Source organism: Lytechinus variegatus, chromosome 1 (assembly GCF_018143015.1).
Source record: "Lytechinus variegatus isolate NC3 chromosome 1, Lvar_3.0, whole genome shotgun sequence".
NCBI classification, from domain to species: Eukaryota; Metazoa; Echinodermata; class Echinoidea; order Temnopleuroida; family Toxopneustidae; genus Lytechinus; species Lytechinus variegatus.
In genome coordinates, this window is record NC_054740.1 from 40723257 (window position 1) to 40740583 (window position 17327).

Sequence of the window (17327 nt, forward strand, 5' to 3'; positions counted from 1 at the left end):
CAAAGGCTGTATTCTAAACTCTGGTGGAAAGTTGTTGTTTGAACAATGGCACTATTTCTTTTCTTCATGTTTAGTGTGCCAAACAGATTTAACAAGAAGCAAGCCAAGATCAATGACGGAAGCCAATAAAAGTGAGGGGGGATAATTAACCATCTTTCTATAACCATTATGGGCTGAGAATACATTCACTATTTAAACAATTTTACATCAAAAACTGAAATTAACACTTACCTCATACTGATCCTTGTAACAACAGCCTGGGCATCTTTCAAGGTCATACCCGCTAATGGCTGATCGTTGATGGCCACCAACTCGTCCTGGACCCTTACTCGTCCATCCTGTAAAGAAGAGTTAAACCACAACCCATAACTCTAAACCATGCATTCACAGCACACCTGAGCTTTGGTGGATTCACAATATGGTGTGTCATCTATCTGTTGCAATAGACCAGGGCTCCGTAACACAAAGGTTTGCGATGGATTGCAAATATGAAAGAACCGCACTGATTGGTCCCTGGTCAGTATTTTAAACCAAATGCGCATGTAACATTGATCTTGATTTGTCAGTTCATTTAGCGATTGATCGCTAATCTTTGTGTTACGGAGCCATGTTCGTAGTTACTACATGGACAATTTTGGTCAAATAACCTTTCATTTCTTTCATTATGATAGGCAGATTTCAAAGCAAGACATTACGTAAGCATGCCCTACATAGCAGGATGAAGAAATTGAATAGACCAGGTGACTAGAATAGCACACCAATGAACACTTTATGAAGGTATTTGTTGCATTCCTACTTTGAATGCATATCATAGTATGTTGCACAATGTACTTGGCAAGCTGTGAAATACCAGTCGTTCGTGGACGCATTGTAAATGAAAAACACAATTCAAAAGAATATATGAATAATCAAGACATCAAAGTTGGTGCTTATGATTTTAAACCACCATGTCACTTTAGTACAAATGACCTTCCTCTGATCATGCGCAGAATCTTTTGATCATCCGCAGAAAGGAACTACGAACTGGCTTATTATATTTTGATGGGGGTGTGCCTCACGAAACCCTGAAATGGGGATCTAAAGAACTGACTACAAGGGTAAAATATGGGGCCTTGGGAACTAAAAATATACCGGGTGGCGTGAAAAACAGAATCTACGGAGTAGGATCCTGGAAGTGAACTACAAGGTATACGGTGGTGCGCGCTATCGCTGTGCATGTGGGTGCTAGGGTGCATAGCACCGTGGTATAGAGAAAATATGAAGCCGTGCATGCAGCCACAAGCTTTGCGATGCTTGAGCCAGACAATTTAGACAGGGCTTGGGAACTGAGATGTTTAATAACATGGGTCTTGAGAGCAGGGCACACGGCATCTGAACAAAACTTTTGTCATTCGGAGCATCTAGGGAATTAAAAATTAGGTCTGAAAAAGGGGGTCATCAAAGCGGCACGTCCCCGTACCACCAATACATGTGTGTGCCCCCCCTCCCTGAGTACCCAACAACTTAACCCTAATTTTTTCAATAAATCTTTTGCATTAAATGTGAAAGTTCCAAGAAGATTATTAAGTTTGGCATAATGATAGGAATTATGAATCAAATTGTTTTGCATCAAGTCCTGTGGTCAAAGTAAAGTCCAACTCGGCTTCAAGTCGCAGGCGATGATGACGTCATTGCGATTTGGATTTGAAGTTTCTTTATTCCTACAGGAGGCTCTAACAAGTCTGAATTTTTATTTCGGTAGTCCTACCACGATTCTGAACTATGATTGCTAAGATTTTATTGGTTGGAATGTTCATATCAAATGTTATTACAATTTCTTTGAAATTTGGATCGCAACGAATTGTAAAGTGTGCGCCGGGCTTAAGCTGTTGAAGAGATGTTTGTAGGCTTACCCTATAGCAATCCCCTCCTTCCATAACTCTGTCTATAAAGATTCCTGGTCCTTCTTGATTATCACTACCTCCGTACAGGTGAAGACCAAGACCAGACACCTTGCTCACTATGATGTGGAGAACACCTCTCCTAAAAAAATGAAATGATTAAATAAATAAATCAATCAATCAACAAATGAATGAACATTTTATACAATTGACAATATATTTAATGATCATTCGAAAGGAAATACGTGAAATAATTACAAAACAATCAATCGCTCTGCTATGCAGGCGAGACAAAAATTGCATAATCCAGTTTTATACCTTGATACAATAGAAACCTCTTTTGAGAATAAGGGCCTCTATGTTACAAAATATTATTTGAATTTAATAGTTTTTAAAGGAATACGTACCTTCTGCCATCATTGTCTGACTGGTCGGCAGATGAGAATGATTCCACACTTGATGTCGGTGAGGAGCCCTGAGATGATAAACCTGGATCTAAAAGCAATACAGGTAAAGCAAATATACCACTTTCACAACAAACATCTATTTCAAATTCATACCACAATAACCATGGAGCGATGTGCACAGGGGGTTACTCTTCTGACTTTGAAACAGAGGGTCGTGGGTTCGAATCCCAGCCATGGCGTAATTTCATTCAGCAAGAAATTTATCCACATTGTGCTGCACTCAACCCAGGTGAGGTAAATGGATACCCGGCAGGATTAATTCCTTGAATGCATGAGCGCTGAAAGGCAGCTCGAGCTAAAACCTGGGTAATAATAATAATAACATTGCGCCTCGGAATAGAATATTTCTAGATAGATGGCACTATATAAATGCCTAAATGCATAACATTTCAATTTGTAACGTCTAATATTCCAAAAATGGTGAGGAGCATTTCCTTTTTTGTTTTCAATTAAAAATCATTAAGTAGATGATTTTCTGCTAATAAAATTATTATATTTAAAATAGAGGAAAATAAAGCATTGGGACCCCCCTTAAAAAATCATAAGCATAACATTAAAATGTTGAATAATAATAATAATAATGGCATATTTACCCAGGGTAGCCACTTCAATTTTGAAAACTTCTCCCAGCGGGCCCTGCTATTACCCCGGCTTTAGCACAGCTACCTTGATCAGGCGCTTGAGCAAATGTTCATACAGAACTTAAATGTACATGCATCCCCTTTGGGGGTACACAATTAATTATAAGATACAAATTGTGACACTGAATAAAAGATGTGGGGACATTATTATACAATTAAAACATGGTATTTTACAAAAGTGGGATTTTAATCTATTTCAACCATTCAAAAGACATTAAATATTTTCAATAGAAAAATAAATCTTGAAAAAATGCCAGAAATAGTTTTGCAATAGATACATGTACTGAACAATTATGCCAAAACAATAAAGATGAAATTAGGAAAAAAAACTTACATGCTATTCTATGAGATCTAGATGATGTATAACTAGTAGCTGAACCCGAACCGAGTCCAGATAAACGTCGAGCTAATTGATTATTCTCTAGTAATCGCTTGAATCTCCTCCTATGGTAATGTATATGATGTGAACAAAATTGATAACCAATCAGTCAATTACCTATCTTTGAACCTGTTTTGATTATCAATTATCTGTGTCAGGAATCTTACCAATCATACAAATTTAAAACAAATATAATGAAAATTAAAGCATTCATGTCATTGTCAAGAAGATTTACAAACAGTATTTCCACAAAAAAACTTCTTAAAAAATTTTTGGCAATCAACATCACTTTTTAATCATGAATAAAAACAGTAATAATAAAATAATAATAAAACAAATGAAAGTAATACTAAAAAAAATAGAAAATGTCAATTATAATAATGACATTAATATTGAAATCTATATTGATACACTATTTGTAATCTAATAAATGTTATAATTGAATGATATTTTTGCTTTCTTTGAAGCACTAGTTTAAACAAATGATGAGGAAGTTGAAATTGATATATAATACAAATATACTGCCAAGCTAACAATTTTGCAGTCATTATATTTGCATAAACTTTGCTATTACACAATAGCAAGAAATATTAACTTCCTGATGTAGAAAGTGAATGATGGGCAATAAAATCATATTAGTATTATACTCTCATGAATTTCTAATCTTGAAAAAAAATTGTATAATATTATGGTAAAATACTGTACCATTATTAAAGTTTAAGGAGAATACTCACAATGTTTGTGGACCTCTCGATATAACAAGTGTCACATGGTTTGATGCTGAAGCACTACGGAGCAACTGCACAGCCCTGGGAAACACCAACAATAAAAAAAATTGCAATCAGTTTCTGAAAAATCAAATCCTTTAATATTCAGGTATCACATTTTCAGAGATCTCATTGAAATTGATATTACTATTACAATACATATTTAACTGACAAATACTATACAATATCACTTAAGCCCTATCATCTTTAAATTTGCATCTTGTTTTACAGTTATGGGGAGCATCTGATTCATGAAGAACTCCCAGGAAATACATTGTATAGATGAACCAGTGAATATTGTAAGATGAAGCTGAAAAATCGAAAGTTTTTACAAACATGGATTATGATATATCAATTTTCCCTTGAAAATAATGACAGTTTTACACCTTTGGAGGGTTTTGAAATTATTTGCTTCATAGGGATTTTTTTAAAAAGGCACAGAAGATTTTGAAAATGTATTCAGAAGCTTTGGAAAGCACATTTTCCCTTGAATTATTTCCATGAAAATATTGTTCCCACTCTGCATTGACATGAAATTGTATCTTCCAAAATTACTGCGAGTCCTTCTTCACTACATATATTTATAATAATACTAATGATAACAATTGGCTTTTCTAAAGCGCAATATCAATCTACGACTGCTTAAAGCACTTCACAATTATTCTTATCCAGTCATTGGATTCATAGCTTTTAAGCAGCCAGTTAGGTGCACACTTGCTAAACCAACCACAATGACGGTTTCCTACCGGTACCCAATTAGCACCTGGGTGAATGCCTTGCTAAAGGACGCTAGGGCACACTGGGATTAAAAAGCACAACCCTCTGATTACAGGGCAAGAGTCAGAACTGCTACACCATGACGCTTCCACATGTACACATACCTTGATACAGAGAATGCCTCCAATAAATACAAGTGCATCAGCTATAAGTCTCCAAGCAGACTCAAAATTCACATTTTAACAAATAATACCGTGTCTAGGAAGAAGACTAGACTAAAAAATCTTCAGTGTCAGACAACTGCAGTACATGAGTGAATTTAGTCTCCTAGATTAGACACTGAACTATGCACTATGAGAAAATCAAGGATACGTGCCTGCAGAATACTCAATTATAGCGTTCTTCCTTAAGATTAATCTAATTTACTTTCGGAAAAGAATCATCAAAAACTCACCTTTCATTTGAAACCATATTCAAACTTTCATTGTTGACACTCTTGATCTGATCCCCTTCATGAAGACGTCCTGTTAAAAATAAATCATAATAGTAAACTAATTCTTTATTGCAGAAACAATATCAAAGGCATGTAAACATAAAATCAGGGTGAGATATGTGGAAAGGTTTAATACTAAAACCAGGGGTGGATCCACAAAAGGGGGGGGGCAAATTTTGCCCAGAGGAAAAATTTGACAAGCAAAAAAAAATTTAAAAGTTCTTCACTTTTGAGAGGGGTGGGGGGCAGCACACAGGCCAGCTGTGCCCCCCCCCCCCCTTGGATCCACCAGTGATTAAAACCTCTAAAACCAAAACAAAGTTTGCATTTTAAGTTATATACAAGCTTTGGGAAAACATGAAATTCCCCAGTACAGTATACAAACAGACAACTTTCCTCAGTTTAAAAATAACTGTTGAACCTTTGTCCACAGGTTCCTTGCAAAAAGAAAATGTAGTACATACAAATGAGGATTTCTAAACTTTCATAAAAATAGGATGGATGGAACTAATGACTTACCACTCTCTGAAGCTAACCCACCAGGGATCACCCTCTTCACAAATATCCCAAAGTCATTCTCTGCAACATCCTCACTATTACCGCCAACAATTTTGATCCCTGACAGAAAGTACCATAAGGAGAATGTTATTATCATTATCAATTGTTCTATTAAAAACATGTCAAACAGATTACATTGAAGAAAAAAAACTTCATAAAACTTAAAAGATGAAGATGCATGATTTCCCAGATATCTTGGAAGTTGAAAATGAAACCAAACATTTCCAAGAAAATGAAATCTCAATAGCACAAACTTGGTCTTCATTAAATTTTACAATATAATATAAGTACTGTTCTGTATGCAAAAGATTTCCTATTATTATCATTCCAACACGAGCAAGTACTCAAAAAATCATTGTGTCGCATACTAGAAATCGTTGATAAATTGAACTATATATACAAAAGAACTGAAATTTAATGTTAACATAAAAGCTTTGTTTTTTCATAATGGTATAATGTTTTGGGGAAATTATTTTACCAAACACTAAATCACTACCTTGATTTCCATATACTGGAGGAAAAAAAAGGAGTAAAAAATACCCATCCATAAGTGGTAAAACAAATATTTACCTAGTCCTGTTTTACAGTTGTTGAACACAATAGTATCAGTCTCTTCAAAATGTTGAGGACTGTGAGCTGGTGATGTACTGCTCTCTAAAGCACTGTGTAACATAAAAAAAGCAGGAGGGTTTGAAATTCTAACCTATCAAACAAATCTTAAACGAATTTCACTTTTGATTACAAATAAAGATTCAGGGCTTAAAGTTTAGATAATATTAGAGAGGTCATTGTTTTATAGGGAACATCTGAATATAAGCACAAATGGCAATAGTAACAATAAGAAAAAAATCTAAAATGAGAGGGGCATTCAGGCCACTGCTCAGGGCATCTAAGGGTCACGGCTTTGGTATTAGACTCCATACATCAATTCAATTTAAGCCCTGAAAATTGCCTTTCAAACACTATACCCATTCATAAGTATGAATTCCCGTTATCTCCTGATGGGGGGGGGTAGTCTAGCTGCTCGGATCATCTCATCTACTCTTTTCTGCCAAGACTCCTCATATCATCTACCCTTTTCCTGCGACTAGTAATTTTTAGGACTAATACTATTCTCTCTCCTCATCTTATTACTACACTCTCTCACCTTTCAATTCCACCCAATCTCTCCCAAGTTCATGTTTTGTCAAATTCTGTTTAAAAAACTATGCATATCATGAACCACTTTATTTGTACGGGCCCAGGTCAGCTCGGCACTTGAAACAGCTCATCCTCGACGATGGATTTGGTACCGAGTCGCCTGTCATAAAACCTATCCTTATGGTAAGATTCATAACATAAGGCAAAAATAAATTGAAATCATAGCAGAAAATACAAACATCTGTCTACAAAATAGCAATCCGATATTGGACAACTCAGCACCTAATTTTTTGGTGAAGCCGAGTTGTCTCAAGTGCCAAGTTAGGTGGCATCAATCGGTACCACCATGTAAACATGTTTCATAGACAAAACAGTGTAAACCCTAGAGTAATAAAGCTCATTGGTGGTAAATTATTAAATTGATTTCCTACCTGATTTCAGCATCAGTAAGTATTACAGATTCAGACATCTTGGTCCCTGGACACACACAAGAAAAATCAAAATAAAATTAGTCGTAAATTAATGAGACCACATGTCTTTATAGGTCTTTATGGCATTAGTGTTGCTCATGCTAACTTGTGTGTATTCACCTGATGAATGCTAATGAAACTAGAGGAGGAGGAGGAGAAGGAGAAGTAAAAATGTAAAAATGACCATAGATGATTGTGATTTTTTGCATGGTCAGCCCCCCCCCACTTTGAAAACCGCTCCGCAGCCCCTGGTAGTAGTAGTAGTAGAAGAAGAAAAAGGAGGAGGAAGGGGAGAAGAAGTAAGAGGACGCAGAGTAGGAGAAGGAAAAGAAGAAGAAAAGAAAAAGAAAGAAAAAGATAATGAAGGAGGAGGAGGAGGAGGAAAAAGATAAGAAGAATTTAAAAGGAAATGCAACACTGTGTCTAGCTATGCAACCGAACATTTAAAAACACTTTAAACTATTAACCTTCCCTTTACCAGGTCAACTTTCTCGGGTCAACAGAAAACAATTCAACTTTCACAAAATATACATCTTACCACATATTACATAATCTAGTCTAAGACTAAACCTAAACTTTAACAATCAATTGCATCACAAGAGAATTTTTATATAGATTCTATGCCATGTATATTAAAGAGACTGTCCATACTAAGTCAAAGCACAGTACTTTCTGTCATTTTGTTTATTTGTTTTTTGCACTTTTTGTTCTATCCTACTTTAGGTTTGAAGGGTTTTTTTTCCTTCAATCCCAAAACCTTCAGTATTAATATGCCTGGGGTCAGTTGCAGAAAGAGTTGCATTTAAACGCAAATCAAAAAATCAATCGCAAGTCAAAAAATCAATCGCAAGTCCAAAATGCGCGCTGTTCATTGGTTGAAAATCAAGTTGCGCATGATTTTTAGAGTTGGGATCGATTGCAACTCTAAAAATCATGCGCAACTTGATTTTCAACCAATCAACAGCGCGCATTTTGGACTTGCGATTGATGCCTCAAATCAAGCAAGATAAGAAGAAAAGAGATGAAAAATGAAGAATAGACAGAAAAGTAAGAATGGAAATGAAATGAAAAGAAATGAAAGAAATGGAAAAGGAAAAAAGGAAAAAGGGAGAGGGAGGGGGAAGACGGGGAGGAAAAGGGAAAAAAAAAGGAAAAAGAAAAAAGAAAAAAAGGGACAAGAAAAATGAAAGGAAAAGGAAAGGAAAAGAAACTGAAAGAAAAGAGAAAAGAAGACAAAACAAAACAAAACAAAAGAATAGAAAAGAAAACATTAAAAGGAAACTAAGCCTGAGTCATATCGATTATTTTGAAAACCGGTGTTCGACAGCTCTAATTCGATCGAACATCGATGCATCGAATATTGAAGGCGGGGAAAATTTAGTCTTGTTTTTGCGTCGATGCGATGCGCTTTGCATATATACAATTGTACGCACTGACGGTATGCGCTGGCATTGGCCGGGTGAGCGTTGCACAAGCAGATGACAGAGCAAAGTTCGTTTGTATTTTCCATGATCACAAAACACACAAAAAAGGCTGGGGACCAAAGCAGAATTCTTCCCAAAATATCTTCAACAATGATATTTGCAGATGACAACATATAAGTTCAAAATGAAACAATAATAAAGACATGAATCACGCAGAGTCGATCCGAATGATTTTCGGTCGACTAGCATTCGCAGTCCATTCACCAGCCCCGTCCGCAGCTCCGTACATTCACTTTCCCGAAACGACAGGCGTGCTTGGCGTCAGCGCCAGCAAACAAGTGCAATCAACGGAGAGCGCTGTAACTTGCCTGAGATTGTGTAGTTGGATCCAAAATGAGCTCCAAATAAATTTATGGGAATAAATACGTGATTTTCTCTGGATGGTCATTTGAATTGCTATTCAATGCTGATATAACGATTGTGAGGAAAGATTGTGGAATATGAGTTATGACAATGTTCGAGAATTAATCCTGATGACAATCCAGTTTTTTTAGACGCAATTGAGCATGCGATCAAAATAAATACGAATGTTTCGAATCGAGCCCTAAATTCATCTAAATTATTACGATTTAACAAGATTTTATGGTCATACTAAGAATATTGACGATGTCAGCAAAGTATGTTATGTTCATATGGAAGACATAATACTGGGATTATTTCTATTGTTATTCCATCTCTGGACGTCTCCTCCAAGCTCCGAGAAAATAAGCACAATGCGCATGCGTGTTTGATGACGTATGACATATTTTCCCATTCATGAAATCAGAGCCCAAAGTTGGGCACAAACTAGCTTCAAATTGATAGGAAAAAATATCAAACGCAATTTTCTCTGTTTTGTCATGTTAAATGTTATTATATGGTGATATTACGAACTTGAACAGAGTTTTTGCATGAAGACAATGTTCGAGAATCAATCCTGACGTGATGATTATTTTTTTAGACAAGTGCACTAGCTCGACTCAAGTCAAGTCGATCGTCATGAGATGTCCGCCATTGAAAATTGAAACGAAATACAAACGTTTCACATCAAGCTCTAAATTCATATTAATGATTATCATATGCAAATTATTGTTAAATATTACGATTAAATAATGCTCTATGGTCATGATTTTAATATTGTTCATGAAAGCAAGATTTATTTTACGTTGATCGCGTCAATTTCCGGCCATTTTCTGGTTTGATTAAAGAACAGTACTGCGCATGCACGATCGGTGGCCATGACTTCCATTCATGAATTCATCGTGCATAAATTATCTCGGCACGAGCAGACGAGTAAGACTCGAACTATGATCGAAATAAACTTCAAATTAATGGTGAATAGCATCATAATTACTCATTCGGTTTCATTTTGGGGGCAATAGAAATCAAGTAAGTAGTAGTAAAGTTGGACATTACTGATATTTTGATGATTGTGTAAACCAAACGAATCGGCCGGCCGACGTATTTTTTTTTTTTTTCGATGCACCGATTTTGCAAAATCTGCACCGGTGTTCGATGACATCGATCGAACACCGATTTTAAAATCGATTCGACTCAGGCTTAAAGGAAACCAAAAAAAAAGAAAGAAAATAAACTTAATAGGAAAAGAAATAATAAAAAAAGAAACAAAAGAGACAAATATAAAAAAAACTAAGAAATTTTAGTTTAAAAAATGGATTAAAAAATGAAAAGAAATTTAAGGAATAAGGATTAAAAGAAGAGAAAAAAAACCAAAAGCTTGTACCTGTTTGAGTGTGTCAGTTTTAACAACGTTCTCATTCAAAAAGAATATGAGAAAAGTTATTATTCTAAATAGCTGCACGTGGGAAAATGATTAATTCTGACTGGTTGCCATTATAAGCCTAAGGACAGTCCCGAGACTAGTAATAAGAAGAAACCGCATTTGTCTTTGTCCGTCTAGTTACTAGGGTGTCTGGAGAAAACAAATTATTTTTTTTTATTTCAAGAAAATCACATTTTCTTTGTGAATTTGAAGAGAAATGACTTTCAGACTGACAGAATTGTAACATTTTTGAAAAAAAATCCAATTATTGGCTGCAAAAAAGAAGAATGAAATTAGGTCAATTTTCAGCATTTCTCTGCCATAGACTGTGTAGTTAAGAAATGGACACACACAAATCCAAATTTTTAGCTTCCGAGAGCTGTTATAAATTTATTAATGCCAAAAACTTGTCCACAAAGAGTACAATGGGATTTTTTATGCTCTTTCTGATGGTATGATTTTTATAAAGATTTGGAGCCCAGATCACAATGAAAATGTGACAAAGTGAAAAAATTGTGCAAAACAGAAATTTCATTTTCCCATAGAAAACGCATGGGGAAATACAAAAATAAGACTTTGCAATTTATCTCTAAAATCCTTATTTAAAATGGTCATATAAACTTAGGAGTCAAATTGACTGTTAACAGAGCTGAGTGAGAACTAAAACTGGTTCAAAAGAAACTGCTGGCTAGCGACCGACGGGTTTCCATTCTCAGCCGTTCTCTGATTGGTCAATTAATTAGGCAGTGCGGTGTCTGTGTGTTCCGTGTGTGTATGTGTGATGCGAAGCGTGCAGTACATGTGTTCACTGGACGTGAGGGCATAGAGTAGACACCCAGTCGTTTTCTTGATTTTAACTTTACAATAACAACGATCAGGGATGGGTTTATTTTGTCGCAGTGTGTGCATGTGAAGGATATTACAGCTCTTAATCAGCTCTCTTTCCAAACTTAAAAGTGTAATGATAATTGCTACATTCCAATTATTTGATTTGTTTGTTTTAGAAAAGGTGTTTTATTTTTTACTCAGTCTACAATCCTCTCATTGATTAAAGAGAGTCTTCACTTAATTGCGTTTCATTACATTAACAGAATGACCACTGTAATGAAAATGGAAACATGCCAGTCAATTGACCAGCAAAATGTGAAAATGGAAACATGCCGGTCAATTGACCGATATAATATGAAAATGGAAACATGCTGGTCAGTTAACCATATGTTTCAGTGTATAATGAAAATGGAAACATGCCGGTCAATTGACCAGCAAAATGTGAAAAATGGAAACATGCCGGTCAGTTTACCATATGTTTCAATGTATGATGAAAATGGAAACATGCCGCTCAGTTTACCATATGTTTCAGTGTATAATGAAAATGGAAACATGCCGGTCAATTGGTTATATGTTTAAGTGTATAATGAAAAAGGAAACATGCCGGTCAATTGACCAATATAATATGAAAATGGAAACATGCCGGTCAGTTTACCATATGTTTCAGTGTATAATGGAAATGGAAACATGCTGGTCAATTGACCGATATAATATGAAAATGGAAACATGCCGGTCAGTTTATCATATATTTCACTGTATAATGAAAGTGGAAACATGCCGGTCAATTGAACGATATAATATGAAAATGGAAACATGCCGCTCAGTTTACCATATGTTTCAGTGTATAATGAAAATGGAAACATGCCGGTCAATTGACCGATATAATATGAAAATGGAAACATGCCGGTCAGTTAACCATATGTTTCAGTGTATAATGGAAATGGAAACATGCCGGTCAATTGACCAATATAATATGAAAATGGAAACATGCCGGTCAATTGGCTATAGGTTTCAGTGTATAATGAAAATGGAAATATGCCGGTCAATTGACCAGTGCACATGCATAATGAAAATGGAAACATGCAGGTCAATTGACCGATATAATAGAAAATGGAAACATGCCGGTCAGTTAACCAAATGTTTCAGTGTATAATGGAAATGGAAACATGCCGGTCAATTGACCAATATAATATGAAAATGGAAACATGCCGGTCAATTGGCTATATGTTTCAGTGTATAATGAAAATGGAAACATGCCGGTCAATTGACCAGTGCACATGCATAATGAAAATGGAAACATGCAGGTCAATTGACCGATATAATAGAAAATGGAAACATGCCGGTCAATTGGCTATATGTTTCAGTGTATAATGGAAACATGCCGGTCAATTGACCAATATAATATGAAAATGGAAACATGCCGGTCAGTTAACCATATGTTTCAGTGTATAATGAAAATGGAAACATGCCGGTCAATTGACCGATATAATATGAAAATGGAAACATGCCGGTCAGTTAACCAAATGTTTCAGTGTATAATGAAAATGGAAACATGCCGGTCATGGTTGTATATTTCAGTGTATATGGGAATGATGAAAACATGCCAGTCAATTCTGTTCATTTTCTCTCTTAATTTTTGTTTATCCCTCATTGTCTATCTACTAAAGAGAAAGACTCAGACGCAGTGTGTTTTTTAATTTGCTTTTTCATTTTATATTCTTTGAAAAACAGAATGTGACAAGAACGTTTTTAATCAGCTATCATGATATATGAAAAAAATGTCAGTGCGCATTGAAAATGAAATTTGGCAACAGACAAATGAACATGATTTTTTTTTCATTTTTTCAACATTTTTTTTATTTATTCACCATGCAACACACAATAAATCGACAGAAATATAGATATAAGGCATAGGAGGAGCTGAACTTAAACAAAATATGTACAGATAGCATCATAGGCAAATACTTCATTTGAACTAAAACATTGGTTCTAATTAAAAATGAAAAAAATAGAATAATGATCTATATCATGTTAAAATATAGACATTACTATGATTACAGAGATTATATCATCTTGATATATTTAAAAAAAACATGTATCAACTATACCATGAGGAAAGTATGCTTGGAAAAATCATCACAGACTTACAGTATTTTGAAAGAAATAAATCCATACAAGTACAACTATACATGTATAACATATTCTCTGATAAAAAAAATTCAGGATATTCAAATGATGAATTGGGCATTGATAGCGGTATATAATTCATGGTGGCCAGTTCAGTTAAAAAAACTGTTCTCTCAGCAGGCCCTGCCATACCCCGGCTTTAGCTGGGCTGCCTAGGTGCTCAAGCATTGAAGGAATGTTAAGGGGATTGAAGGGGGGGGGGGGAGGGGGCATCATGCCCCAGCCCTTTTTGCATGGGTTAAGAAGGTGTAAATTTATTTTCAGTAATACCAATTTGATAATAGAAAAATTATTGGGTTCATAATAAAATAACAAATACATATATTTGCATATTTTAACTGAAATCTGTAAAATCAGTGCACCATATATGTAAACAGGGGCCGCGGAAGCGAGGGGGCTGGGGGCTTTAGCCCCGGCCCCCACTTTTTTCCAAAACGGTGTATATACAAAAAGTTAGAAATGACCGTAGGATTTACGATTTCATGTAATTTACACTGAAGAAAAAGGAACAAGTGGGGATACGTGACATCAGCCCACAAAACGTACCTAATATGAATATTCATGACGATGTGCATCAGTAGGGGAAGACGGGGTAAGTTGAGCATATGGGGCAAGTTCGAGCCACCAGCCCCAGGCCAATAATGAATGAGTCAGACATTGTGGTGGTGTCATTTATTGATGACCCATAGCATAACCCCTAACCCAACCACATTGTTTCCAACTTTGAAACAAAACTTTGAACAAACTTACCCCATATATGGGGCAAGTTGAGCCATTTGACATCGTTTTTTTCAAAGGTCACGACGACTTTCAGTGTGGGGATAGAAAGTTATATATAAGTGGAAAATATTTCAGAAGAATCAAATTTCAAGGCAAGGTACTTATTTCGACAAGATTATTAATCATAAATTAATAAAACTGTCACAACTTACCCCGCCTTCCCCTATACTGTTTTCACAAAATATTGATAAACTTTGAAATTCAATAACTTTGTTATATCCTCCTACACAAAAAAAATTGATTTTAAAAAAGGCATTAACATTCCGAATTAAACCTTTCTTTAAATATATATAGCTATAGGGAACTACACTTTATGTCATCATATCAAACTAAAACAACTTGAAATACAGCTGATATGCCTTCTCCACTACCCCCCCCCCCCCCCGGCCGAGCCCCGATAATACCCTAACACAATAATAGCGTGGTAATCCCTTGTACTCATGTATTGAATTTATATAGTCTCATGAGAATTAAAAAGGGGATTAGCATGGAAGTTCCTTTTGACATGGATAAGTCCCTTCAATAGTAAACTTGTCAGACATTAAGCATCCTGCCATATAAATCAACAATATAAAATACATTATAATTACAACTATTAAATCATATGCTATAGGCAAACCAAACGCCCATACTCACTGACATTTTTTTTGCACTGAAACATGTCAATTGACCAGCATGTTTCCATTTTCATTATACATTGAAACATATGACCGGCATGTTTCCATTTTTATTTTACACTGAAACATATAGCCAATTGACCTGCATGTTTCCATTTTCATTATACACTGAAACATATGGTAAACTGACCGGCATGTTTCCATTTTCATATTATATTGCTCAATTGACCGGCATGTTTCCTTTTTCATTATACACTCAAACATATAACCAATTGACCGGCATGTTTCCATTTTCATTATACACTGAAACATATAGCCAATTGACCGGCATGTTTCCATTTTCATCATACATTGAAACATATGGTAAACTGACCGGCATGTTTCCATTTTCGTTATACACTGAAACATATGGTTAACTGACCGGCATGTTTCCATTTTCATATTATATCGGTCAATTGACCGGCATGTTTCCACTTTCATTATACAGTGAAATATATGGTAAATTGACCGGCATGTTTCCATTTTCATATTATATCGGTCAATTGACCGGCATGTTTCCATTTTCATTATACAGTGAAACATATGGTAAACTGACCGGCATGTTTCCATTTTCATATTATATCGGTCAATTGACCGGCATGTTTCCATTTTCATTATACACTGAAACATATGGTAAACTGAGCGGCATGTTTCCATTTTCATATTATATTGGTCAATTGACCGGCATGTTTCCATTTTCATTATACACTGAAACATATGGTTAACTGACCGGCATGTTTCCATTTTCATATTATATCGGTCAATTGACCGGCATGTTTCCATTTTCATTATACACTGAAACATATGGTAAACTGACCGGCATGTTTCCATTTTCATATTATATCGGTCAATTGACCGGCATGTTTCCACTTTCATTATACAGTGAAATATATGGTAAATTGACCGGCATGTTTCCATTTTCATATTATATCGGTCAATTGACCGGCATGTTTCCATTTTCATTATACAGTGAAAAATATGATAAACTGACCGGCATGTTTCCATTTTCATATTATATCGGTCAATTGACCGGCATGTTTCCATTTTCATTATACACTGAAACATATGGTAAACTGACCGGCATGTTTCCATTTTCATATTATATTGGTCAATTGACCGGCATGTTTCCATTATACACTGAAACATATAGCCAATTGACCGGCATGTTTCCATTTTCATCATACATTGAAACATATGGTAAACTGACCGGCATGTTTCCATTTTTCACATTTTGCTGGTCAATTGACCGGCATGTTTCCATTTTCATTATACACTGAAACATATGGTTAACTGACCAGCATGTTTCCATTTTCATATTATATCGGTCAATTGACCGGCATGTTTCCATTTTCACATTTTGCTGGTCAATTGACTGGCATGTTTCCATTTTCATTACAGTGGACATTCTGTTAATGTAATGAAACGCAATTAAGTGAAGACTCTCTTTAATCAATGAGAGGATTGTAGACTGAGTAAAAAATAAAAGGCCCTTTCTAAAACAAACAAATCAAATAATTGGAATGTAGCAATTATCATTACACTTTTAAGTTTGGAAAGAGAGCTGATTAAGAGCTGTAATATCCTTCACATGCACACACTGCGACAAAATAAACCCACCCCTGATCGTTGTTATTGTAAAGTTAAAATCAAGAAAACGACTGGGTGTCTACTCTATGCCCTCACGTCCAGTGAACACATGTACTGCACGCTTCGCATCACACATACACACACGGAACACACAGACACCGCACTGCCTTAATTGACCAATCAGAGAACGGCTTAGAATGGAAACCCGTCGGTCGCTAGCCAGCAGTCAAAAGAATGGGGAAAGTTCTGACACAATTCTTAGCGTGTGGGACTAGTGTCTCTCTCGCTCTCCTCAGTAGGCGGCACAGATATTTTTTTCTTAAATAACGAGAATTTTCATCCTTCTATAACACACGTTATCCAATCATACGCAATATTAGAGTACAAAATTTATTTGTATTGATAAATAACTTACACTCACCTCTAAATTATCCTCATATTGCAGAAAAAAAAACAGATTTTCAATGTCAACAACACAACGACGGGGACGCTGCGCTGCGATAAACAAATCATGGTATCTTTCAAAAAAAG

General features: G+C 35.5%; 1 protein-coding gene across 2 annotated transcripts in view; it reads right to left on the bottom strand.

The window, feature by feature from the left end:
* Nucleotides 1–17302, bottom strand: part of LOC121414033 (syntaxin-binding protein 4-like) — a 33926-nt gene extending 16624 nt beyond the window's left edge. The window contains exons 1-10 of one of the 2 annotated variants that reach the window (XM_041607076.1): nt 17218–17302; nt 7474–7519; nt 6473–6564; nt 5864–5962; nt 5306–5375; nt 4102–4176; nt 3323–3432; nt 2288–2375; nt 1893–2022; nt 232–338 (exon numbers count right to left, since the gene is read on the bottom strand). In XM_041607076.1, the coding sequence (XP_041463010.1) occupies nt 232–338; nt 1893–2022; nt 2288–2375; nt 3323–3432; nt 4102–4176; nt 5306–5375; nt 5864–5962; nt 6473–6564; nt 7474–7511 (809 nt within the window). In that variant the 5' untranslated portion in view covers nt 7512–7519; nt 17218–17302. Of the gene's footprint in view, nt 1–231; nt 339–1892; nt 2023–2287; nt 2376–3322; nt 3433–4101; nt 4177–5305; nt 5376–5863; nt 5963–6472; nt 6565–7473; nt 7520–17211 lie in introns of both variants that reach the window. The other variant, XM_041607085.1, reaches the window with a different exon arrangement.
* Nucleotides 17303–17327: the final 25 nt, after the last annotated feature.